The 27,436-nt window shown below is 39.5% G+C and overlaps 2 protein-coding genes across 9 annotated transcripts in view; both read right to left on the reverse strand.

Moving 5' to 3' along the window:
* The window catches only part of LOC149208937 (uncharacterized), a 396,364-nt gene that overhangs the window by 239,239 nt on the left and 129,689 nt on the right, over positions 1-27,436 (reverse strand). The window lies entirely within an intron of this gene.
* On the reverse strand, positions 7,593-10,831 carry LOC149208938 (uncharacterized). Its single transcript, XM_089396222.1, has 4 exons — positions 9,321-10,831; positions 8,837-9,216; positions 8,465-8,680; positions 7,593-8,345 (listed from the first exon to the last, which is right to left on the reverse strand). The coding sequence occupies exons 1-4, from the start codon at positions 10,694-10,696 to the stop codon at positions 8,176-8,178; spliced, it is 2,142 nt and encodes a 713-aa protein (XP_089252348.1). The 5' UTR covers positions 10,697-10,831; the 3' UTR covers positions 7,593-8,175.

Genomic DNA, 27,436 nt, shown 5'->3' on the forward strand with positions numbered 1-27,436 from the left:
ATGTTGACTGGGTCAGAAGTGTTATTGACAAGAAGAGCACATCAAGGTGTTGCTTAGTTTGGGTTGTGCCATGATATCTTGGATGAGTAGGAAGTAGAAGTTCGTTGCAATAAGCATGCCCAAGGCAAAATACATTGTTGCTAGCATGGCTAGCTCTGAAGCAGTATAGTTGAGGAAGCTCTTTGAAGAGTTATTTGAGCAGGTACTAGATACAACAGTTATATATTGTGACAACAAGACTGGGATTCGATTGGCAGAAAATCTTGTGTTTCATGACAAGTCCAAGCATATTGAGATCATGTATTACTATTTTCAAGACATGGTACAGAGAGGAGCCTTAACACTCCATCATATTTCGACTAACGAATAGATAGCAGACATTCTCACCAAATCTTTGTCGAAAAGGAAGTTCTTGGTCTTCAGAGAGCAGCTTGGATTCATGGATGTGACCCTCCCAGGTAAGGGTCTCGATTGATCGAGGACACTGAGCTATGCTCTTCTCCCATGTTTGAGCTCCCAGAGTAAGGAATTAAGCCTTAGAGATCTTGGGGTTGAGGGAACTGTAGATAATAGGATAGGTTGCGATCCTTACCCTTGTGGTAAGTAGATCTCGCATATTGTCATTATAGGTCGTGTGTGTGATCCTTGTCATTTATGATAAGTGGGTATCTGTCCCTACCATTAAGTCTGGGACTTAGCATAGTATACCCCAGTTGGCATCCTACCCACATGTTGGGCTTGTTGGGATTGTTCTTCCCATCTGGCCAATGGGTTGAGGTGGCTTGAGATAGGGTGTGATCCTTGCCATTTATGGTAAGTGGTATCTCGCTCAAGTAATGGGATGCAGGTGTTCTACCACTTGACAATTGAGCGTCTAGGTGGGAAGGATCAGCAGACAATAGGACAATGTGATCCTTATCTCTCATAGTAAGTAGATCCTGCCTATTGTCATTGGTTAATAGGATAGAGTGTGATCCTTACCCTTCTCGTAAGTGGATCTCGCCTATTGTCCTTGGATATAGGTTGGTAGCTGGAGGTCCCCTATGATGATGATTCTTCTTCTTTATATTCAAAAGTGTTCAGCAAATGAGCAAAAGATGAGAAGAGATGAGCAGAGACAAGATATGACTTGATTCAGTGATGATGATGACGAGATTTTTGAGATGAGATTCATGATGCAGTCGAACATTTCTCCCAAGCTGAGAGGGGGTGTTAATTTGGCAGTGTTATCGCCTAAGACATACACCTAAGTGTGGCTAAAGTTCCCAATCTCACAATGTATAATCTTTATGGTGCAATGCTCAGAGCAGGGGTTGTCACCTATTCCCTACTCACTCTGTTTAAGCTCTCTCCCAAACAAGCTAAGGGGGGTAGTCCCTAAAGATGATGATGGAAGGAAAACTTGTTGAAAAAACAAATTCATGGAGACCAAAAGAAAGGCAATTACTTATCTAAGTAACTTTATTTAAGGATTATTTAACAAGTGTGATTATTAAATGAGCAATGTATATGTCAAAACATAGTTTTAATTAGGATCACAATGACAATGTCAAGATAAACAGATAGAGACCAGTGCCTTGTAACAATGCTCAAATATAACACTTGCAAATGAGATAATGATACTTCAAGTTACCAAATAGGCAATGTTGCAAGAAAGAATGTTAGTCCAAGAGATAGCATGATATTGAATTATGAGCAGAAAAACATAACCTGCAAAATGAAAGAAACTTGTACTTTACTTCAAAGGGATGCTCAAATAAAATATGACAATATCAAAGGACAATGAGCAAGAAATTTAAATGAAAGTACAAGAGCAGCAATCTAATATTGCAAGTAAAGTAAAAATGCTCACAGTTTGACGGTATGCCAAATGAGAGAAAGATAAATGAATGCATGACTAGACTAGGTGTAATGCAAGGATCTTGGTAAATTTTAATTAAAATGTCTAATCTAAGGTGAAGACCTTCTCCTCAATTGTCAGAAACTAGCCTTAAACAAGGTTGTTGAAAGAAGTGTTGGGAAAGGAGACTAAGGCCTCATTAATGATACCTACCTAGGACTTCTAACAACCCAAGTGCCTCTGTTCCTATAAGGTACTATGCCACAAGAGAACTGCAAGGTCACCTGTTTTAACCATTGAGTAAGGGTCAAGCTCTCGAATTGAAAATTGGAGAAGGTTGTCAAATATTTCTTTTCAACCAAGCTTATGCTTAAAGGTAGAATTTAAGCATGTAAATCTAACTCTAATACGCAATATGAGATGTCAATGAAATGCTTCAATGAGATACAATTATGACAAAATGCTTCAATAAATGATACTCTAATCTGCGTATAACCAGTGAAGATCATATCGGCGAAATATCGCCAAATAGTGTAAATATCGCGATATTTTTAGCGAGTCGAAATATCGCCGAGAAAATATCGCGATATTTTCAGAGATATCGGTGATATATCGGCAAAATATCACGAGACGATATAAAATATTGCCGGGCATGTTTTGTCGCGGCTAGAAAAAGGAAAAATTGGTTTTTTCCTTCATTTTTGTTTCTGAGTGTTGGAGAAGGAAGGAGAAGAGTTTTGTAGTGGTTGTCAAGGAGGGTTTGAGGATCAAACAACAATTATCACCACCAACTAAGATTTTTTTGTGGATCAAAGATTCAAGAATAGTGAGACAAACTTCATTTATTCCATTAACAGGTATGTTCTTAAAAACCCCTATGTTAATGATTTTTTCATAGATTTAGGGTTATGCTTGCTTGCCTCTTTGCCTACCAACATTTTATTTCTTTGTTTTTTTCCATTTGCTATGATTTTCATGCCCATGAACCAATGCAAGGGTTTTCTCCATATTTGGACAGTAGGCTTCATTTTTTTTTTCAACTTTCTTATGCACCCTCTTATTGCCATTTTTCATTCACATTGCAAAATGCAAATAATGTAGTAATTTTTTTTGAATGAGGTGGTTATTACTTATTATTTTTTCATTTTGTGTTGGGGGGTTTAATGCCAATTTTTTGTTTTTTTGTGCCCTAGGTTTGAATTAGTTCACTACAAATGTCAACTATGCCAAAAGCCTTGGACCCATTTTGGGAGTATGGGGAAGCTGTTGGTGGGGAAAATCACGCATATATATCATGCAACTTGTGTGGGACCAAGATGTCAGGAGGGGTTACACGATTGAAATACCATCTAGCTAGACTCTCTGCATATGATGCAGATGTAATGCCTTGTATGGTTTCTAGTGCAGAGGTTACACAAAAAGCTCGTGAAGCAATTGCTGAACAAGACAGAAAGAACGCTACTAGGGAGAGGCCAATGGTCTCAGATAGATCGTTGCTAGTTTTATTTGTTTTGCAACTTTTGCTACATATAAGTTTATAACTCATGATGATGAAATACTTTTAAAGTTTTATATATGTGATGCTATTTTGTTTGAGTCCTTGATTGGACAATTATCACTATCAGGGATCAGCAGGATATGTGATGTTATTTTGTTTGAGTCCTTGATTGGACAATTATCACTATCAGGGATCAACAGGATATGTGATGTTATTTTGTTTGAGTCCTTGATTGGACAATTACCAGGGATCAGCAGGATTTGGTATCGCCTTTGAAGTTTGATGTATCATTTCTATTTGACATCATATATATCAGTGCCTTCTTCATATTTATGTGCCAATGTGTTTAGTTCATGTTGTTATTGCTTTATATGTTTATAAATCTGAAAAAAATGAATATATTATGCATTTTTTATGCTTTCCGATATTTGCCGATATTTGCCGATATTTTCGCTGATATTGCCGAGAAGATATTTTCTGGACCCTCGCCAATATTTTGCCGATACCAATATTTTCAACACTGCTTATAACCAAGATTTAAGACAAGCAATTGAGACGCAATATTATAACTAGACCAGTTAATGACGATAATTCAATGAAGCAATTAAAAATTACTCAATGAAACAAAGTGTTAAAGGAAAATGCCAATTAGAGAAATAACACAAGTGCTATTAATTAGAAATTTGCTCTTAGTGAAATGAGATAGGATTTGGATTTAGAAAGTGTCACTTATGTGTATCTTTGGGAGCTTTGAAGATCAAAAGAGCAAAAATAGATTTATGTAACAAAGCACAAGTAGTTATTTTAGAGATGGCAGATGAGATTGCTAATTAAACAGTTAGAAAACTCTGTTTAGTCCAAAACACAAGTAAGATTTAACACAAGTGCTACTCAATTGAAATTTTAGACCAAATAGACAGTAAGATCACAATAGCAATTGGATGAGCAATGAAACAATGCAACAGTGCAAGGAGCTTAGATCTAAGATGCAATGCCCAAGAAATCAATCAAGAAAACACAGTTAGCAGATCTAAATCTAAATGCAAGAAAAAGGGAAAAAGTTAGCACACACAAGGAAGGCTCCTGCAAAGAGTAGTTTTGGGATACCAAGGAGTAAGGACCACAATCTCCCACAAGAAAATGATGCCTTTTTATATTATTAGGGATTACAAACAAGTCCCTCTTTGACAGTGAGAGAGGACTTAGTAGCCTTGAGGAATATTACACCATGGGAAATATTTACAGTCACTCCCCAAGTTGACAGATCTGAATATTGCTCATGCAGAAACCAGAGAAGGAAAGCTCTCAGCGTAGGGAGAGACAGTCCTCAAAAAAGCCAAATTATAAACTCCAAAAAAATATGGCAAATTCCTGCAAAACAAAGGCTTAGAACTTGATGAAAATCTCCTCCTCCAAAACCAGTATGTCAACCTCAAGAAAACTTGCACCAATTGAAAAAGGAACTCTCAGCCAAGGAGAAACACCAGTCTCAAATGCTCACGACCTTCAGCAGAAATGAACAACAGCCTCCAGAGGCTCTCGGCCTAGAGTAAAAATGACCTAAGACTGCTCATGGCCTTAATGAAACAGGCTCAGAAAATTATTTAAATTTTAGAAAAAAATTTAAGGGAAATTTCTTTAAGAATTACAGGCTTTAGGCCTTCAAAAAATTTGAAATTTGATCAAACCCTTAGGCCTAGATAACTCTCACACCAGCAGAAGGAACTCGGCCTTCAAGGCTCATAGCCAGGAAGGAAAAATCCTCCAAATGAGCTAACAGCCCTGCCAAAAGTTTCAAGTTGTTAAACAATAAAATTTATGCCAAAAAAAAATATGCAAAACCCTTCCAAAAGGACCTGAATTCTCTGCAAAACAACAAAGTGTTAGACAATTAATTAACCAAAGAAAACCAAACCCTCCTAGGCTTGCAGCCTAGAGAAAATGGCCTCTAAAACCCCTGCAACCTATCTAAAAATCTTGCAATATATATAAGCTATCAAGCAATGATTTCTCTCCAATGAAAACATTGAAACCCTTTTCAAAATTGGTGATTTATCACTGCAAAACAAGACACGGGTTAGGAGAAATTAAGTTCAATAAAAATGAAACCCTCTGTACCATGCCAAAATTCACTCAAAAATGCTTGCGGCCTGCTGGAATATGCCTCCAAAAAAAATTTAAAATCACAAGATAATAATATATATTCCAGATCTCGGGCTTTGGGAGTGAAGAAAAGCCTGCGACCTCACAAACTTATGGCAAGTCTGCAAAGTGGAACCCCAGGTCAGAAAATCATTGGAAAGTTTTACAAAAAAATTGTAAGCCAAACTCATGAAAATTATTCGATTTAAGCAAAGGGAGGGCTTAAAATTGCTTGCCACTTAAAAAAAAATTGCAATTAAATTTTCCAAGCCACAAATAAATTTTAAAATTAAAAACCTTTTAAGAAATTCGACTTGGGAGCAAGAGATGGCCCATTTCCGGCTTGCAGCCAGAAGAGAAAGAGTGCTTCTGAAAGGAAACAACCTCACAAATTTTGATAAACTCTGAAACCATAGCCATCCAAGGAAAGGAGTGTTTCAACCCCTAAAAAAAATGTTGACTTTCCTCTTGATCTTAGAGCAAAAACATATCAAGAGATCCAAACCCAAAACCCTTATCCTCCTCTTCATATCTGCAAAGAAACTCAAAGAAAAACCCCACGAATATATACAAAATTTATATAGACACAAGGCTTAGAAAAATAAAAATAAAAATGAAAATTTATTAATAAGGGTTAGAAAATATGCACAAGATATTTACAAAAATTTACAAGAGCAAGATCAAGGGGTATGAGTACAACTCCACTCCTTGATCAGATGACTTTCTTTGCATTAGCAGATCTATTAAAATAAAGCACAAAAGTAAGAGAAAGTAGATTGAAGATAAAAATAATCCCAAGCCAGGGCCAAGAAATGCCTACAAAATATAATCGTTAGATAAGTCTTTGACCCACAAACTATGGGTTCTTCAGCTTCTATGTCCCTTCGACCTTACTATCCCTGCCCCTCTCTCACTGCTTCGAGCTCGCTAACTCTCTCTCCGGCAACTCAGCGTTGCTACTCTAGAGTTCGATCTGCCAGTAAATTCGAACTATTGGTGGCTCAAAGTGTGTTCTCCAACCCCCATCGAATTCCTTCTTATAATCTCCCGTTGAGACATCAACGGCCAAGGTTAAAACATAATCGATGGCTAAGATTAACTAGAACTCGATCCATGTCTTCTTCTAGAAGATTCTCACCATGACTTAATTAATGCCCTTTAATTAATCAGTTTTCCTAAAGTTAGACTTAGGAACCATTAAAAAAATATTAATTACTTGAATTAAGTCATCTCTAGGTGGAATTTCCATAAACGATTTCTGGGTTTTGGAGAATACATGTATTCTAGCCTCTCCAAAAAATTTCATGGCTAGAACACATCTGATGCTACAAAAACTAACAGTCCCTCTTATCAAGGAATGTGTTCTAGCGTTGCAACCCATTGAAGCAACACCTTGTCTCTGCAACACCTCCTGTCACGTTGTTGATGTCTCGTTGTTGTTGCCCACCAACTACTGCGCAACTCTGATATACGTTGCATCTGTGTTGTTGCTGGCCCTGCTAAACTACTGCCAACACTGCATCTGCACTGCAACTCCCTCTCCATCTACTATTGCTGCAACTGCAACTAAAAAGGATCCAAAATACTGGATCAACTATGGTCAGTATGATGCATCTGTCACCCGAGTCCTGACTGCTGCTAGACTTTGCGTTGTCACTAAATGTTGATTTGGGGTGGCACCGAATGTGCTCTAGCCAAAAAAATTGATGGAGAGGTTGGGGCACATGAGATCTCCAATACCCAGAAAGGGTTTGGGCAGATTCTAAACAGTTCAGGAGATATTAAAATCAATGTTACCAGACACGGAATCGGCAATAAATCGGCGAGGCAAAAGAGCGAAAGTTTTAATCGGATCGGGAAAAAATCGGGAAAAAATCGGCAAATTCATTAAATAAAAATATACACATATATTGAATTTAAAAAACCATTTTTCATTAATATTGGGTAAAGGTATGTCCAAACAATGCATAATATCAATAGATGTCCAAAATATCATGAATAAATAAGTATCTCATATATGTTATGAGTCCACAGTGAAAATCTCACATGCTATCAGAGCCACAGTGAAGAGAAGCTGAGGCAGCAAGTGGAGGAGCCAAAGGACTGCTGTGTTTAGAAATTTCTGCACTCTGGTCAAAGGTCATTTGATTTTAATGAAAAACAGAAATTTCACCTCTTTCAATAGAAATTTCCCGTATCCTAACCCTGTGAATTTCCAGCCTTGGAGATGCTATGAAATAAATATAAAAAACAGCTGAAAAGTACATTATTTCAGTTTCCAACAACCCAACCTTCTAGGCAATCCAAGGAGAAAAAGATACCAAACAACCTAGATAAGTTTCATCCCTCTCAGACAACTTATTCTACAAAAACCAAATCTGAAAGGTCACTTTTATAGCAGTTACAACCGCAGGTATAGCAGCAGCGAAAAAGCCCTTAGATTCTTCAATGATGATGTCAAATCACTTGACAAATTCACCTTTTACCTATGCCAAAATTCAAATCATCAAGACACATATATATAGCTGTAAATAATAATACTTTAAGAACATATATGTCTGAAATTCACACATGATCCAAAGCACTGAGTCTTGAGTCCTTGACTCCTTAGAAGCATATGCTTCTAAAAGTTTACAAAAAAGTTAAAAACTGCATACTAATCAGAAAAAAATCAGCAACTAAGAGTCTAAGACTCTTAAGAGTGAGAACTAGAAGCAATTCCTCCCACTCCTTCACTTGCTTGACTCTCAAAATTCTCCAAGTCATGAAGGCTGAAAAGAGGAGGCTCATCTAATTGAACCCATTCTGCCGCATTTGTAGCTTGCAAATCTAACTCTTCAAGGTCAATTGGTGAATGATCAATACCTGTCATTATCATGAGACATTGAAATGTGAATTAAAATTTCACTTTGAAGTTTGAACTTTAAACTTTTAAAGTACGAACTAGATTATGAAACCTTCAAATTCAAGCTCTCGAATCTCACCTTGTATTTGTTTGTTGCGAAGTCGTAGATTGTAATGGACAAATACAAGGTCATTCAAGCGCTTTTGTGTCAATCGGTTGCGCTTCTTAGAATGTATTTTCTCAAACATGCTCCAGTTGCGTTCACAACCTGAAGCACTGCATGCTTGGTTTAAGATTCGAATGGCAAATCTCTTCAAATCTGGCGTATCACTACCAAAGTTTTGCCACCAAAGACCTAGCAAGTGGTAAGGGTTTGTGAGTAGAAGACTAGAAGTACCAAATTAGTAAATAGTAAAAACTTAAAAAGAAAAGAAAATTTAATAAAACATTTAACATACAAAATAAAGTTTAAACAAATTTAATGAATTGATGAAGCCTTCAAGCTGGGTACCTGGCAACATCTTTGACCTTTGTCTTATAGCACTGGTATAGGCAAACAATTTAGATGGTGTCCTATAATCTTGTAGTTGGGAAAAGACACGACTTTGTTGTTCTGGATCAGGGAAGCACCTTTCCAAGCATGTCATAAGTCCTCTGCCAACCTCCCCATCCTCATTAAATTTGCTCTTATCATAAAAATATTGTGGGTTTAAGAAGTACCCAGCAGCATGTAAGGGGGAATGCAATTGCCTATCCCAACGTGCATCTATAATGTCCCAAAGAGGCATATACTTTGTCTCATCATCCCCATATCTTCTTTTGATGGCCTCCTTTGCGAGATCCATCGCCTCATAAATGTAACCCATAGCGGGTTTGTCACCATCAACCATCCTGAAAGTTCAAACATTCAAATTTAAAGAAATATGAAACATTGTAAATAAAAAGAAGCTTGAAATGAAATTTAAAAAATGAAAAAGTTAAAAGACTAAAAGTACCTGAGAACTCTAACAAGGGACTCCGTCACAGCAATAATCTCTTCAGCATCTTTCCAGAAGCCATCATTAAACACAAGTGCAACAATTTCGATGCCTTCAGGGGTCTTGGAATGTTTAGATCCCATCCACTCAGGTCCCAAGAACATCCTCTTCAGATTTATCTTTTGCTCAACCACAGATTGCAAAGATATGAAATTTGTTGCAAATCTAGTCACTGCAGGTCGAACAATTTCTTTACCTTCAGTGTATATTCTCATAGTGTTTAGGACAATAGTGTGGTTGTATAGGTATTTGGTTATGGATTTTGCCTTCTCCACAACCTCATGTATCCAATGAAGCTTACCAATGTCCTCAAGCATTAAATCTATGCAATGGGCAGCACAAGAGGTCCAAAAAATAGTGGGGTGCCTCATCTCAAAAAGTCTACCAGCAGCCATATAATTCGCTGCATTATCGGTGACAATTTGTACAACATTTTCTTCTCCCACTTCTTGAACGACTTCCTCCATCATTTCACAGATAAGTTGGGCAGTCTTAACCTTATCTGAAGCATCCACTGACTTGAGAAACATTGTGCCTGCGGGACAAGATACAAGGAAATTTATTAAAGTTCTATTCCTCTGATCTGTCCATCCATCACTCATGATGGTGCAGCCTGTTTCTACCCATGATGAACGAAACTCAGCTAGCACAAGCATGACATCTTCAACACTCTCTAACAACATATCTGTCCTAAGGCTCTCTGATGTAGGGGCTTTGAACCCTGGACCTGCATTAGCAATTGCATCAACCATAGCTTGCCAATAAGGACTTCTGGCACAGTGGAAAGGTATGTCAGAATAGTACCAAAAGTTAGCAATGGCCTTCCTTGCCTGACTATGGATATTTTTTTTCCAACCAGTGCCATCCAAGGTAGGTTGGGAACCGGGTTTTGTGCGGGGAGCAAAAAAGGCATTTATGTTTCCACCTCCAGTGTTCAAGGAAGGAGTTGAAGGACTGGCATGGCTTTGAGTTTGACTTGGCATTGGAGGCATGTGTGGAAAACTTGGGAACGGCATTGAGGATTCAACAGATTGAGGTGACATGGGGCTAGTGACAGAAAAATTATCAACTCCAACATTTCCTATTTCAGCAGTTTGCTTTGCTTTCTTGGCATTATGCTGCTCTAACATTTCAAGGGCCAAGGCTGCTTGGTATTGGACATTCTCGTCAACCTTGGTGCAAATACCTATATCATGGCCAGGTATTTTTGCAAGGTGGAACTTGAATCTATAAATGCCTCCACTGCATTCCTTTTTGCAAAATTTACAAAGGATCGAGGCTTTTCCAGGAATCTTGTCACAATAAGCCCAAGCAAAGTCCCGCTCTCTCGGCATTGTTGTTGCTTTGAACTTGTGTTTAATTTGTGGCTTCTGTTAAGATTTGGAGTCCGGCTTCTATTTAATTTGTGGCTCCTGTGAAAGACAACAAAAAATCAAATTTAAAAATCATCCAAAAACTTAAAATATTAAAACATGTGCCAAAAACTTACATATTAATTCACTTCTGATTCGAAAACGTTTTCCATATACACTCTGCAAGGGCATAATAATATAGCCTAGCCAGTCTGTAAAGTTGGAATATCTCTTTCAACAAATCATAACACAAGATGATAGGGCTAGTACTGTACTCCAATCTGTAGGAATATCTCCTTCCACTGTATATGTGTGTTCCATGAAAGTTTGGCCTCAGCTAGACCTGTATGGCAGCTCTGCAGTAAGAAATACAGCAGGAACTATGTCTCAGGCTTCAGCCTTTATTAATATTAAAAAGTGTCGTTGAGTTTTTAAACACCATGTCAGCTACTTGTGTATCCACAATTAATTTATGTCTTCACATTTACTTGGGTTGTTATATCTGGATTCTCTGCTATCATAATTTAAAACAGATTTAGTAAAAAGTTAAAAACAGAATATTTATATTTTTATATTCTCTGCTTTAGCGTATTCATCTTCTTCATGGGTCTTGTGAGGACTAACCTCACCAGAAAGTTTGGACCATGGCAGCAGGGGGCAAGCCTTTTGTACAATACCCTTGGCTACCATCTGATTTGACAACTTTTGTGCGTGTGCACTCTAAAAAGAAGCACAGTTTTTCAATCCAGAATGCTACTTATATGTTACATGACAAATGCCTCTCGCTTGTGGGTCAGTTCAGCAATGTGTTTAGTGGAGGGCATTTTGTCTCAGCTTCTAAAAGTTTCCTTTGCCCAATATCTAAGTCTATCACAGATTACCTGTCAGGAAATTTAGGATCAAATATTGGTTCTGAAGACAACAGATATACTGATCATTGATGACTTCAAACTTTCAAAGTTCAATGGCCTTCTATTCAATACTAGTGGCGTTGATTTTTGGGAAGATAAATTGTTTCTATATGTGTCATAACAAGACAACATGGCCCAATTCTCGGTCAGTAATGGATGCTGTAATGTGGATTTGAAGGCAGCTAGTGGTTGTAAACTTTTACATATAGCTCTTCTGATTATGACAACGATATGATATGACTAAGGATTGAACTATTTAGTCAAGGCCACATTAGTGTAAATTATGTATGGTGTATGTTGACATTTAAAGGGTAGGGACTGCCCTGCTTTTGGTGCACACAAGTATCATACTCCTGTATGATTCTCTTGTTGACCGACATTTCAATTTTGAAAGAGTTGGTTTTTGTAATGGTGCACCGTGCTACCCTTATCATATATAATAAATTAATAACCATGTCTTGGATTTCTTAATCTGAAGAAGAATGGTCGTGATAAGTTCTGAATTTCAAGTTCCTAAATCCATTGCACGTCTTTTATTTGATCCTTATTCTACAGATAATGTCGAAAGTTTATTTTGGAGTGGCATTTCAAATACTAAGTCTTGTTTGCGTCTCCAAGCTGGCAAAGGATATGGCTGTGGGGAAAGAATAAAATGGCCTGGGGATCGCATGCCAACTCAGACAACGATGCCTCGGCCCTCAACTACTGTGATCAATCTCAATGACGGAATGCAGCAACGCTGCAACACAGTTTGGTAATCGGGCTCACGCAGGTTACCTCGGAATCCGGATTCAAGGCTGAAGGAGGCGGCTCGGGCTCACGCAGCTTCACCGTTCAGCAATCCGTCGAATGATGAATCTCTGCGTAACTCACGTAATCTCCGGCGGAAGACTGAATCTCTGCGTCGATAGCAAACCCGAAATACTGAATCCTCGGCGTCGAAGACTGAATCTCTGCGTCGAAGATTGAATCCTCGGGTCGATAGCAAACTGTGAGACCGGAAAGACTGAATATTTGACGTCGATAGCGCGAACTGTGAAACGCGAAATACTGTGAAATACGCAACCCGAAATACTGTGAACCCGATTTACCCGCCATTCCGAAACCCGAAAAAAATAAAACTGGCGGGACTCGCCAAAAAAACTCAGAACGGGCGATTTTTTGCAGAATCGCGAGTCAAACTCGCGTTGACCACGATTCAAAATCGGTCAACGCGAGTTGACTCGGAGCGTTTTGGAACGAATCGTTTAGCGGCCGATCCGATTGAAACTCGCGATTTTGCCGAGTTTTTCCCGATTCCTGTTTCATTGATTAAAATAATTAATATTTTTAATGAAGTCCCTAAGTCTAAACTTAGGGAAGATAAAATATTAATGTGTATTAATATGACACTGTGTTAGAATGGTCCAAAAGACATGGATCAAGCCAGACCTAATCTTAGCTGTCGATTATGGACTTAATCTCAGTCGTTGATATGTCAACAAGAAAAGTATAAGAGGAGGCTTGAGGGTCACTTGGAGAGTACACCAGAGTGATCAGTCATTCTAATCTCTAGAGCGGGGTTTTCTAAGAGAGATAGAATTAGTGATCGGGAGTTGCAGCTAAGGGGCATTGAGTACAGAGAAACAGAGAGGCAGAGATAGTGCCGAGAGAGCAGCGCAGTAGCCGGGGACAGTGATGCAGAGCCAGCCAGGGCTCATGCAGAGGTAGCTGCTAGCTGCGCAAAGCCTCAAAGAGGCCAGTGTTGCTGACATAGAGGGCCAGAAGGCTGACGTAGGGCCTCCTAAGGCTGACGCAGACCCACCCAGGGCGACGCAGGGCCAGCGCTTGGCAAAGAGGGGCTGACGCAGTCCAGAAAGGGCAAACGCTGGGGTTTCTAGGGCAGATTGTAGCTGAGAAGCTGCTGGAAGGATTATCCGGGGTTTAAGCCATGAGATTTGTCTCAAACTGAGAGGTTAATGCCAAGGAAATTCTCTGTTGGCTAGGCCAGTTTCGGCACCCAGATTGTACTCTGATATTACTTAATAAGAAAACCCTCAGAGAGCTACAAAACCAAATCACCCACCTCACTCCTAGAGATATATCAGTGATCATGGCAAACTCGTCCTTCAATCTAGAGGACAGGTTGTCGATCTCCAGGGATGCAGGTTGTTGATCCTGCTTCTCCTCTTTGTCCTTCTTTTTGAGAGGACATTGAGTGTTGTAGTGGCCAAGCTCACCACATCTGAAGCATTTCACCTTAGAAATGTCCTTCTTCCTCCTGCATTGCTCCAGATGCCCCTTTGATGCGAGGGCCACATTCTCTTCTTCGTTCACTTGCTTCGTCCCATTGTTGCTGTTGTTGCCATTAATGGTGGTCTTCACCAAATCTCACCTCATCTCCTCTCGTTGTAGATCAGCCCACATTCAATCCCAATCCAGCAACTTTATCTACCTAGAATACTCTGAACAAAGACCTGCCATTCTTCAGAAACATTGTTTAGAGCTAACCGCACCAATTATGTAGGCTGGGAAGTTCACCCTACTATAGATAGTTGGTCTTGGATATCCTGAAGCTCAATGAAGGAGGTGTCTACGCACTCCCCTTTCTGCATCCTTCTGCATCTCAACTTCTCCTCAAGATACTTCTTTCGTTGCTCGGAAGATCCCTCGTATAGCATAGCAAGAGCCTCCCACATATGTCGGGCAGTATCTTTGCCAGCTATGTGAGGCACTACTTGATCTTGAACCCCATCGAGGATCAGTCTCTTTACTTTCACCGTCTCTTTCTTGTAGGCCTTCAGCAGATCTGCATCTGTAGGTACAACTACCATGTTATCGATGAAAGTTTCGGGAGCATATTCATCTAGAAGACAGTGAATTCTGGCTTTCCAAATCACATAGTTGGAGGCTCCCTCCAACCATCCTAATCTCTCAGCCCTGTTGATGTCATCTCTGCAAAAAGTCAAATTCCTTCTCTTCTCCTCTACGCAGCTGCTGACTGGCTCTACGCACTCCCTGTTGGAGTGGGCAAATCTACTCATATATGTCGCTGCTCTACCAGGAAAAATCAAACTTCTGGGCTAGAAGTTCCCTGAGGAAAAAATTCCCTCGGTGTGTGCTCTTCCTTCCTCCTGACGCTATTTTGCACTAGCAAAATGCTGCAAAATAATTGCATCCCAGCTGAAGATCTGCTCTGCAAGGAAAATACTGCTTGATTTTAGACTTTTGTGATCCATACTAATTTTGATAAATTCTTTTGAATTAATCACATCGAGAGTTGTTGGTCGACGTTTCGAACCATCTAATGTGGTTCATCCTCGGGACAAAGGTGAAAAAATCAGTCAGTCAGAATGTTTAAATAGCAAGGATGCATCTAGTTCCAGAGTTAGCCATTAGGGAATAGTTGTTAGGAATTAGATGTTGGAATTTCTAAGGCTATCCGTTAGAAATTCTTCCTGTACTTTCTGATTTATTTCTTCCTACTTGTTCAGTTACTTAACAAGTTATTTACCATGTAAATATTGAAAATAAATACAAGTACAGTATCAACACATACAGATCATCAACCGAAAGAAACAAGCACACAAGTGACACAGTTACTTTTGGACTAATGTCCCCAGAAAAACCCAATGCAGAAAAACTGATGCAGTTATCAAAGGATTTTATTATTACGCAATTTCAGAATACAATCTGGGTGCCAAAAATGGCTCACCCAATAGAGAATGCCCTAGGCAATAGTACCTCTCATTCGGAGACAGATATCATCTCCAATCTGCCCCACGAAATCTCCCAGCGTCAGCCTCTAGGGTTTGCGTCAGCCTCTTTGGCATAGTGTCAACCTATTTGGCCCAGCGTCAGCGTCTCGGGGCTCTGCGTCAGCCTCTCGGGGCTCTACATCAGCCTCTGGAGCCCCTGCATCTCCCACGCTAGCCCTCCTCAGGCTCTGCGCAAATCGCCTCTGCATGGCCTCTGGCTACCTCTGTGTGGCCTCTAGCTGCCTCTGCGTCAACCCTCTCCCAGCTTCTGCGTTGATGCTCCCGGTACTATCTTTGGATCTCTGCTACTGTATTCACTGCCCCTCAGCTGCAACTCTAATCACTCCTTTGATTTCCTCAGCAAGCCCTACCCTAGAAAATCGAATTCTTGATCAACTCAATGTGTTCCCCCATTGACCCTCAAGCCTCTTCTTATACTTTACTAGTTGAAAATTCAACGGCCGAGATTAAGTCCCTAATCAATGGCTAAGATTAAATTTGGCTTGATCCATGACTTTTGGACCATTCTAACTCAGTTTTATATTAATTCACATTAATATTTTATTTTCCCTAAGTTTAGATTAGGGACTCCATTAAAATATTAATTATTTTAATAACTCCCAAACTGGTTAGATTTTGCCCAAACCATTTCTGGGTCTTGGAGATCTCATGTGCTTTAGCCTCTCCACCAATTTTCAAGGCTAGAGCACATCCGATGCTACCCCAAATAAACATTAGACATTAAAAATTAGTTGAATATATATCTATATATATATATATATATATATATATATATATATATTATCATTTTGTTATGTTTTATTTTATTTTATTAATTATTTCAATTAAAATAATATTGAATTCAAATTAGTTAGATTAATTTAATAATAATATAATAAGAATTGAATTTTTGTAAGTATATAATTAAAAATAAGTTTAATATATTTATCAGATGGTTATTAAAAAAATAACTAATATTCAGTAATTAGATTCAAGTATTATTATATTAAAATATTGGAGAATATTTTAATAGGGAGGTCAAAGAGGATATATATTGCAATATAAAAGTAAAAATAATTAATTAATTAGTTATAATATATATATTTTGTTAAAAAAAAAAATTACGAAGAGAGGGCGGGGATCCAACTTCTACTTAACTTCCAACCATCATCCTTGTTAAGATTAATAGTGTGCTTTTCAATTTCAATGGCTTCTTGAAGCTTCCTATGATGGAAGTGATCAACCCTGGCGATGACCTGAGAATCCTCGATGCAGACATAGTGATTGGATTTCACTGCATGTTCAGCTAAAGCTGAGGAACAAGAGCAGTTGTGCTTAATATCTGTTGCATGTTCTTGGATTCTCTGGTTAATGGAGCGACCAATTTCCCCAATGTAGGGAATCCCACAAGAACATGGGATGGAGTAGACCCCTTTCACGTTTTTAGGGTTTACAGGGTCTAACTAATTCAATTCTTATTATATTATTATTAAATTAATCTAGCTAATTTGAATTCAATATTATTTTAATTAAAAATATTAATAAAATAAAATAAAACATAACAAAATGATAATATATATATATATATATTTATTCAACTAATTTTTAACGGCTAATTCCTAACAGTTATTTCCTAACGGCTAAATCTGGAACCAGATGCATCCTTGATATTTAAACATTCTGACTGACTGATTTTTTCACCTGTCCTGAGGGTGAACCACATTAGATGGTTCGAAACGTCGACCAACAACTCATGATGTGATTAATCCGAAAGACTTTATCAAAAAAGAAAAATACAACTACTCCCTCTGCCTCTGGTAATCTTTGATCTAGAAAATTTATTCTCTGTCGACTCTCTCAGAGAAATAATTTTTTCCTCAAAAATTGACCCTCTTGGCCAAGAATTGCGTTGCTTCTAAGGGTTTCGAACTGTTGCCTCTGCAGAGATTTGAAATTCCTCTTCCCTTCTGCTATTGAGCTCTCCGGCTTACGATCTGTGCTATGATACCATGTGAAAATTCAAAAAACCCCGAATCCTACTGCAGCAATTGATTAAGTTTCTTCTATAAATAAACTGAACAAAGTATTTACTGTGTTCTACGGTAAATATCGAAACTAATACACTGCAGACTTCACAAATAAAATACCGCGGAAGAAAAATAACGTTGGAAGAATAGATGCACACACACAAGTACACTGTTATTTTTGGACCAATGTCCCTAGAAAAACCCAACTTGGGAAAATCGTTGCAGCAACTGAGGGTTTTATTGTTATGCAGTAGTAAATGTGAGGATGAGTATGCTCAATAGCTTTTCCTATTGCCTTACAATTTTCTAGATTATCTGTGATGACTTGAACCACAATATTCATACCAACATCTTTGATCGATTGCAATAGGAGATCTGCAATGTTTTCGAAAGATGCATTGATGGAGGAGGAGTCACGACATGTAATAAATATTGCACCACTAGCAGGAACACCAAGAACATTTATCAAATGTTGGTTTCTAATATTTGTCCACCCATCTGATACAATAGATACCCCACAATCTACCCACTCATTTGTAAAATGTGTCAAAGCTCTTTGAGCCTTTACTTTTTCTCTTTCTAATAACATTGTTCTTGCTTTCTCATATTTGGGGGACTTGTATCCTTTTGGGGCTTCAATGATGGCCTTTACCATTTCATGCCAATAGGGAGAGCAAAGCACATTGAATGGTACACCGCAAGCACAAAGAAATCGGACTATCTTTCCATCCACATCATCCCTCCTAGCAACATTCAGGAAATCCCCTATTGTTCTTTTACCTCCAGAGCTTCCAGAGGTACCATGAGGAGATGAGCTACCAAATCTAGAGGTTGCACTTGTGAAAATTCTATCACTACAGCAACTGATTTAATTTTCCTACTTATTTCATCGTAAGTTATTCATGAAATTACTTCAACAAACATTAAAATAAATACTGCTGCAGATATCACATCGTAATACAGAAACAAAGGTATGGAAACATTGACACAGTTATTTTGGACTAATGTCCCCGAAAAAACCCAATGTGGGGAAACCGGTGCGCAAGGGAGGATTTTATTATTCAACAATTTACTTGTACAACAGGGTGCCAAACTGGCTTACCCACAGAGAGGAAAACTTCCAACACTTTCCTAAACCCAGCATAGGCCCTACTGACCTCTGCGTCAGCCTACTGAGGCTCTATGCAGCCTCTCTAGGTTTCTGTGCCACTTCTAAAGCCTCTACTTAGATGACGCAGGCCCTTCTGGCTCTGCGCAACCTCTGCTGCCTCTGCATGGCTTCCTCTTGTTCTGCGTCTGCCTCTTCTGTGCTGATCTCCCATCTCTTTGTTCCGTATTTGCTGCCTCCTGATTGCTCTCCAGATCACTGGTTCAATTTCTCAGCAAACCCCGCTCCAGAAATTGAACTGACTGGTCTCCCTCAGTGCGTTCTCCAAGTGCCCCTCAAGCCTCCTCTTATACTTTTTCTGTTGACATCTCAACAACCAAGAATAAGTCCCTAATCAACAGCTAAGATTAGATCTAGCTTGATCCATGTATTTTGGACCATTCTAACACAGATTCATATTAATACACATTAATATTTTATTTTCCAAACTACATTAAAAATATTAATTATTTTAATATCTCCTGATCTGTTTAGAATCTGCCCAAACCATAGTTTTCAAAGCCGGTTACCGGTCTAACCGGCCGGTTAGCGAGGCCGCCGGTCTAAACCAGCCAAATAACTCGGTTGGAAAGGCCCTTTCGCCCATTTTTTGCCCTAACCGGTAAAAAACCGGCCGGTTTAGGACGAAACCGGGGTTCCGTCCTAAACCAGCCGGTTTTAGGCATGCCCACCGTAACTTGCAAAAAGTGTATTCCTGATTGTGGTTTTAGGGTTTTGGGGGGAAACTAAGGGTGTTTTCCCTCCAAAAACACCCTCTCCAAGCCTATAAGAGGCACCTCTCACTCTCATTTGTCTCACACCACTAATTTGGAGTGTTTGTGAGTTTGTTTGTGAGCTTGGAGAGTGTTGAGTTTTTGCTGAAGCAGTCATCTTGGAGTTGGAGTTGGAGCTATTTTGGAGATAGTGTGTAGCTGTCAGTGGAGTTGCCATCTTCAAGAGGAGGCTAGAAGCTAGTTTGCATTTCCAGGTAAGTATTTGCACTTGAAAATTCCTCATTTGAGTCTGTTGTCCATGAATTTATTTTTTTTATGTGCTATAAACTTCTCACTTCAATGATCTATGATCTATACTATGAACTCTCTAGCTCTATGCTATCAAATTTTGTAGCTTGCATGTGCATTTTTTTCCTACATTTATCATTGGTTTTCCATGTTCCTTAGCTGCAATTTTTTTTTAAATGGCAGATTTCTTTGCAAATTGTTATTATTTCAAGCAAACATGGCTCCAAAAGGAAAGAACAGTGCACGAGCTCATTGTGATGTAATTGATGGAAAAATGATATGCAAATTATGCCATAAATCTATTGGAGGTGGGGGTATTCTTAGGTTGAAACAACACTTGGCTGGGATAAGAGGCCAAGTAAAGCCATGTGATGCACCAAATGCACTGTTAGGTCCTATTAGGGCAGAATACATTTCCAAGCTTGAAAAATTCTATGAGGATAAGGCTAGGGAGAAGGCCATCCAAGATAACATTGCAAGGAAGAGGGAATTATTAGAAGCCATGAAAGAGAGTGGGTATGATGATTATGAGATTCAAGACTCCTCTTCTATCCCTTCCACCAATGACCCCTTTCACTATGTTCATCCTTCTGTTGGCCAACCATCAAAAGGAACAAAGAGAACAAACATCCAAAGTTATTTCTCATCTTCTGCAAACATTGCCTCTTCTAATCCCACTTCCTCCCAGCCAAGTTCTCAACCCACTTTGGATCAACATTGGAAAAGACAATGCAAAGAAACTTCTCATCAATACATTGCTAGATGGTGGCATGATTCAGATATCCCATTTAATGTTGCTTGCTCACCTTATTACCAAGCTATGTGGGAATCTGTTATAGCTGCAGGAAAGGGCTTCAAAGGCCCTAGTATGCATGACTTGAAGGGAGCTCTTTTGAAAAAAGAGATATCTTCCATTGATGAGTATTTCGATGAGTTTAAAGATTCATGGCTCAAAACAGGTTGTTCCATTATGTCAGATGGATGGACCGATGGAAAGAACCTCACTATCATTAATTTCCTTGTTTCTTGCCCTCAAGGAACCATGTTTTTGAAATCAGTTGATGCATCTGATAAGGTCAAGGATGCAACCCTTCTATTTGAGCTTTTGGATAGCATTATTCAGGAAGTTGGCGAGCAGCATGTTGTGCAGGTCATCACCGATAATGCCTCAAACTATGTTCTTGCTGGAAAGATGCTTGAGACCAAATATAAGACCATATTTTGGAATCCATGTGCTGCACATTGCATAGACCTCATGCTTGAGGATATAGGCAAAGTGGAGTGGGTAAAAAACACTATAGAGCATGCCAAGTGCATTACAAAATACATTTACAACCACTCATGGGTATTGAGCCTAATGAGGAAACACACTGGGGGCAGAGAGCTTGTTAGGCCTGCAATTACAAGATTTGCAACTCACTTCCTCACGTTGCAATGTCTCAATGGTCAACATAAAAACTTGCAGAAAATGTTTTCCTCTGAAGAATGGTCTGAATCTCGGTGGGCTCGTAGACCAGATGGAAAAGACACCAAAAAGAAAGTGTTAGACACTTATTTTTGGAAAAGGTCTCTAGAGGTTGTGAAAATTACCGAGCCCCTTGTTAAGGTGCTAAGGTTGGTGGATGGGGAAAAATTGGCCATGGGCTACATTTATGAGGCTATGGATCAGGCAAAGGAGCAGATACGGGCAGCTGACAAGGACAGGTTAGCTAAATATGGCCATATATGGGAGATCATTGATAACAGATGGAAAAATCAACTCCATCATCCTATACATGTAGCTGGGTATTTTTTGAACCCAAAGTATCACTATAAAAATCGACTAGGAGATCTGCATGATGGGGAGGTCAGAGCTAGATTGATTGATTGCTTGGAGCGCATGGTCCCTAGCCATGCAGACCAGTTGGAAATACATAGACAGCTTACTGTTTTCAATATGGCAGGTGGTACTTTTGGCAAAAACTTGGCAAAGATGGCAAGAGATGTGGACCAACCAGGTAAGCAATTCCAATTTCCATTTTGTTTTTCTTTTCAAGTTAAAATTGTTTACGTTCTTTACAATTCAAATTATAAACTAAGTTACTAATTAATGTCTTTTTTCTTTGCGGCACATTTGTGGGAGTCATTTGGTGGCCAGTGTCCTCAATTGCAAAGGTTTGCAATTAGAGTCCTCAGTGAAACTTGCAATGCTTCAGGGTGTGACCGCAATTGGTCTGTTTTTGAGCGCATGCACACAAAGAAGAGAAACTATTTGGAACAAAAACGGTTAAATGATCTTGTTTTCGTGCAATACAACCTTCGACTGAGGAGGAACCAAATGATGAGCAAAACACCTGATCTAGATCCCATTGTGTTGGACGATATTGATCCAACATCAGAATGGGTGGAGGAGACTGAAGATCCTGTGTTTGAGGCTGATTTTGATATCGACATGGCTTTAGCGAAGGATGAAGCAGATTATGTGGCGGCATCAAAACCAAGGTCAATAGCAGCATCAAGGAAAGGCAAAGAACCAATGCAAGGCACTAGTCGTGCAGGTCAACAAACTCGTGCTTCCATAGGTCCACTTCTATTGTCATTGGTGGCATTGATACTGAGGTTGCAAATCAGGCTAAGGCATCCTCAAACTCTGAACCAGATGATGTCTATGTAGCTCCTGATGATGATCCTGTGTCTAGTAGTGGTGATGAACTTGATGATTGATCATGCGTACACTGTAGACTTGTAGTAGGACTGTAGGCCAATGGCCTCATACCTTGCAGCATTGTTTTTGGACTTTATAGGTCATTTAGAGCCTCATTTCTTATGTATTTTTCTATTTTGTCGATGATATGTATTGCACTCGGTGCCATTTTGATATATTCACCTTTACATGGTATATAAATGAGAAAAATTTGCATATTTTGTCTCTATTGGCTTGGAATCATGGTTTTACATCTTAAAAATAGTTTTGTTTCATTAAAAATTAATTATTTAATGTTTTTTTTTTAAACTGGTTCGTTTAGACCAAACCAGTCCCAGTTAGACCGGTTCCGGTCGGTAAACCGGTTCATTAGGTGGACCAGTCCGATCATCGGTTCCGGTTTTAAAAACTATGGCCCAAACCCTTTCTGGGTATTGGAGATCTCATGTGCCCCAACCTCTCCACCAAATTTTGTGGCTAGAGCACATCCGATGCTACCTCAAATCAACAACGCTTGATTCAGAATGAGTTTTTTGTTTCTTGCTTTTTTGTTGTGTAACCTTCTTTGTTCCGCTGAAATGTTTGGGCAAATTTGTATCCCCACAGCACCCTTTTTGTCATCACTGTCCATCACCCCACAAATATGCCTCCTCACATGGGTATATGAACCACTAAATGGTTTTCCTCCATGGCAACCATGAGGGCAAAAAAATTTGTAGCTTCCACCACCCTTTCCCCCTTCAAGTTTGGTCACATAGTTCCACAAGGGTGTTAATGCAGCTTTCCCTTCTAGTGTTTCAGTGTTCCATTCAAGTTCAACTTCATCCCCTTCCTCTTCAAACCCTTCCTCCTCAGCATACATTGGGTCACTCATATTGGGACTATTATCCTCTTGTTCTTCTTCCCTTCTATTCCTACTACCCCTTGCCATCATTAAAACCAAAAGTGCAATGATACATAGAAGCCTAAAGAACACCATCTTGGAATAGGGATATAGGTGGTGTACAACCTGCAATTAAATGAGCAAGTAGAAAGAATGGGAAAGAGTAGGAGAGGGAGGAGAAAAATACAAAAAAAATTGTCAAAAAAATGAGGGAGTTTTGGGTTTTCACATACCTCTTTAGCTCTTGTAGATGGAAGTCCTCCAAGCTCCTCCCCCTTCTCCTAGCTCCTCCAAGCTCCTCCTTCTCCTAGCTCCTCCTCCTTCACACCTCCATGCTCTCCTATCTTCTCCTCTCTTCTCTTCTCCTCTCTTCTCCAAGCTCTCATAAACTAAAAGTGAGCAAATGAAAGATGAAAGGGTGTTAAATCCCTTCACTCCTCACCCTAACCCAAGGTGGACCCACCCCCAACCAAGGAAAAGAAAAAAATAAATAAAAAAACGATTATTTTTGGCCCGCGCGACGAAAATGGTGGACACCCGGGCGAAGCGGTTGCGATCTATAGGGATCGGAGCTCGAAGCGTCGCACTTCGTACGGCCGAACCGCTGTATGAAACGTGTTTTGAAAAAACCAAAACGCGAATCGGCAGTACGATTCCAAAAATGGTAGGAATCGGATTTATTAGCCCGATCTGTGTTTCGGAAAAACCGAAACGCGTTTCGGAGGGCGATTCCCCCGCGCATCCGTACGAATTGTGGATCGGGCTTTTGATTCGGGGGGAGGGGGGATGTTTCCTACAACACTGGTCCTTGCGTCAGCCTACACAGTGTTGCGTCCCACAACTTGGACCAGTGTCTCTCTCGCTCACTGATCAGTTGTTGTCTGGAATATCAATTCTCCTAGCCTCCGAACTCCCACTCCGACTTCTGGCATTGAATCACTACTTCTCCCCAGCGAAAGATGGATTCCCCTCTGAAGCACTACGCTGCCTCTCTATGGCACTCACTGCCTCTCTATTATGCACTTCACAGGACTGGAAAATCTCCCTCCAACCTTACTATCCCTGTCCCTCTCTCATTGCTTCAAGCTCACTATCTCTCTCTCCGGCAACTCAATGTTGCTACTCTAGAGTTCGATTTGCCAGTAAATTCGAACTGTTGGTGGCTCAAAGTGTGTTCTCCAACCCCCATCAAATTTCTTCTTATAATCTCTCGTTGAGACATCAACTGCCAAGATTAAAACATAATCGAGGGCTAAGATTAACTAGAATTCGATCCATGACTTCTTCTAGAAGATTCTCACCATGACTTAATTAATACCCTTTAATTAATTAGTTTTCCTAAGTTTAGACTTAGGAACCATTTAAAAAAGATTAATTATTTTAATTAAGTCGTCTCTAGGTGGAACTTCCAAAGATGATTTCTGGGTTTTCGAGAATATACGTATTATAGCCTCTTCACCAAATTTCGTGGCTAGAACACATCTGATGCCAACTAACACTTATCCCATGAAAGCTACATCATAATGAATCTTGAGAGAACATATCTCAATCATAGTTGTATCATCGAAAAGACCCGTCTCATATCGTTGCATAAAAGAAGAGGCATTCATAACTAATGGTAGGGGAGATTAGACTTCTAGACCCCACTAGATTCCAACTCAAATCATATGACCTATATCTCAGCTATATCAACAAAAATATCCATCCCATCACATCTCGTAACAATTTCCTTTGATCAACAACTAAACAATCTCGATCTAAAGAAGAAGAAGAATCTGACATCATAGGGGAGCCCAACTCAACCCACAACAACATAGGAGAGCTAAGCTCAATCCAAAACAACATTAGGGAGCCCTGCTCAACCTGGAACCACATCGGGGAGCATGTCTCAACCCGGAACATATTCAAGTGGGGAGCCCAATGCTACTACCTGGGAATCTCATCATTGGGGAGCTAATGCTACCACCCGGAAACCACAAACAATAGGAGGGATACCACTTGCCAGTGAGAGGTAAGGATCACGCCTATCCTATTGTCTTTGATGATCTTCACATCTCCAATGGCTCGTTATCATTTCTGCTCATCTCGCGTTGAACACTTTTGAACCCAAAGAAGAAGAATCACCATAGGAGAGCCCTCTGCTTCCACCCTGTATCCAAAGACAATGGGCGAGATCAAACCTACCCTAATGCGTAAGGATCACACTCTATCTCAAAGTCCCTGACAATAGGTGAGATCAACTTACCTGAGGTAAGGATCACACTCTACCCTATTGCCCCTGATCTTCCCATCTTGAACCTAGAGATTCAGACAGTAAAACACTTGCATCCACCAACTTGGGCAAGATCTACCTACTGCAAGGGGTAGGGATCACAGTCTATCCCAAGTCCCTCATCCCATTGGCTAGATGGGGAGGTTATCCCACAAGGTGGGTAGGATTCTAATTAGGGCATACTTTAACTAGGGGAGATCCCAAATCTCTACACACCCTATCAGTCAGAGGTCTATTAGCCCCAGGGGCCCACCAGCTCCATTCCCAAACCCTGGGACCTCAACCAAGGGAGAAGAGCATTGCTCAGTGTTCTTGATCAACCCAGATCGTTTGAAAGGGTCATATCTATCAATCCATGCTGCTTTCTTAAAAACAAATCAGGTTGTTCGTATGTAGTACTAGGTCACACAGCTTACTAAAGCATACTATTAGAAGTTCTTTGTTTTCCTGTTCATACAAGACAACAAGTGTTAGAGCAAAAATATATATCATATTCACATTTTCTCCCTCTTATACAAGGAGGCAGCAATCACAAGCCTAAGCTTGTTTCATATAGCAGCGTTATGTCTTTATCCCAGCTATGACCAATCTCTGTCTAACTCAGAGTGCATACAAGGATCCATAATACTTCATCAATGCAATTCAGATGCCCTAAAAATGCATTTATACAAGAGGTGGATCCTGGAGCTGTTAGTCCTGCCAACAAAGAACTATTAGCTCAATAACATCAAATGTTCATTTTTTTATTCTACAATCATGGAACTTCTAATCATTTTTCCATAAAGAAATAGAGGTGTTGGGATCTTATCAAGGATCTCTCCTTCTGAAAGGGAAGCTTCATTACTCATCATTAAATAAGACATCAAATAGTCATATCAAAAAGTCAAATTATATCAGGTTCCCATATACATATCCAATTATCTAGATTTTATAATAGACTTGTTCACAACTTTGTTTGTGAACAAGTTACATTGACAAAACAACAGTTGCCATCAACAACCTAATCATATTGTTAGTATAAATGTTTCCACTGAACATGAACCAATGCTGCTCTGCCATATTATCTGTTATGACTCATGAGATGTTGGAAAATACTAAGAGGGGAGGGTGAATCAGTATTCCTTAGCAATTAGCACTTTTAAATCTTTTCAGAGCATTAGTTAATCTTCAATTATTATTAACATTTATGCAGTAATAACAGTAAATAAAAGAACCCAGGAGGCACAAAGATTTTAGGTGGAAAACCCCCTCCGAGTCAAAAACCACTGAACACTTTTCTAATAAATTCTTTAATCTTCAGCCCCAACTAAAATGAAAGCAACAACTTCCTAGAATTCTAGAAAAGCATTCTTCTCCAGCTCCCACTGGATGGACGCTCCAATGCCCGAGATTCTTCAGTAGTCAACTGAACAGATGCCCCAACACCCAATGAGCTACAACTCACCCTAGCACCACCCTACCACCCTGAAGTTTTCACAGGCTTGAACTTGTTGGTGACTTCATGCACCAACCTAGCACCTACCTACCACCCTATAGAAGAATAAAAGAAGAATGGACTCCCGTACCAGGGAAAATGGTCCACTTTACAATAATATAGAATGATGTAGAAGAAGAAAACACACTAGACCATAACCCCAACTATGACACAACCACCTAATGATGATCCTAGACCTCCCCACACTGCCTCTTCAACTCTTAGCAGATAGACACTTGTACAACTTTTACAAAGATGCTTTTACAATGACTCTGTACAGTCATACTTTTACAATGTCTGTCTGTATGCAGTGCTGCCCACTTGAAGACTTCATGTGGTGAACTTCTTGCTGTTGTTCTGCATCTTGATTGCTGTTGTTCTGCATCTTGATTGCTGCTCTTGTCATGCTACCCTTTCTCATTCTTCAGAACATTAGATTATGTATTGAGTCTTTTCTTGATGAATATATAATACCTGCAAAATGTCTTCAAGGAAATACCCATGACATGATAGTAACAAAACTTACCTCATCCTGCAGAGTATATGTCAGTGCTAAAAAAACAACA

The sequence above is a fragment of the Pinus tabuliformis genome, chromosome 1_2, assembly GCF_031772625.1.
Source record: "Pinus tabuliformis cultivar Carrire ecotype Pingquan chromosome 1_2, CPIR1, whole genome shotgun sequence".
Lineage (NCBI taxonomy): Eukaryota > Viridiplantae > Streptophyta > Pinopsida > Pinales > Pinaceae > Pinus > Pinus tabuliformis.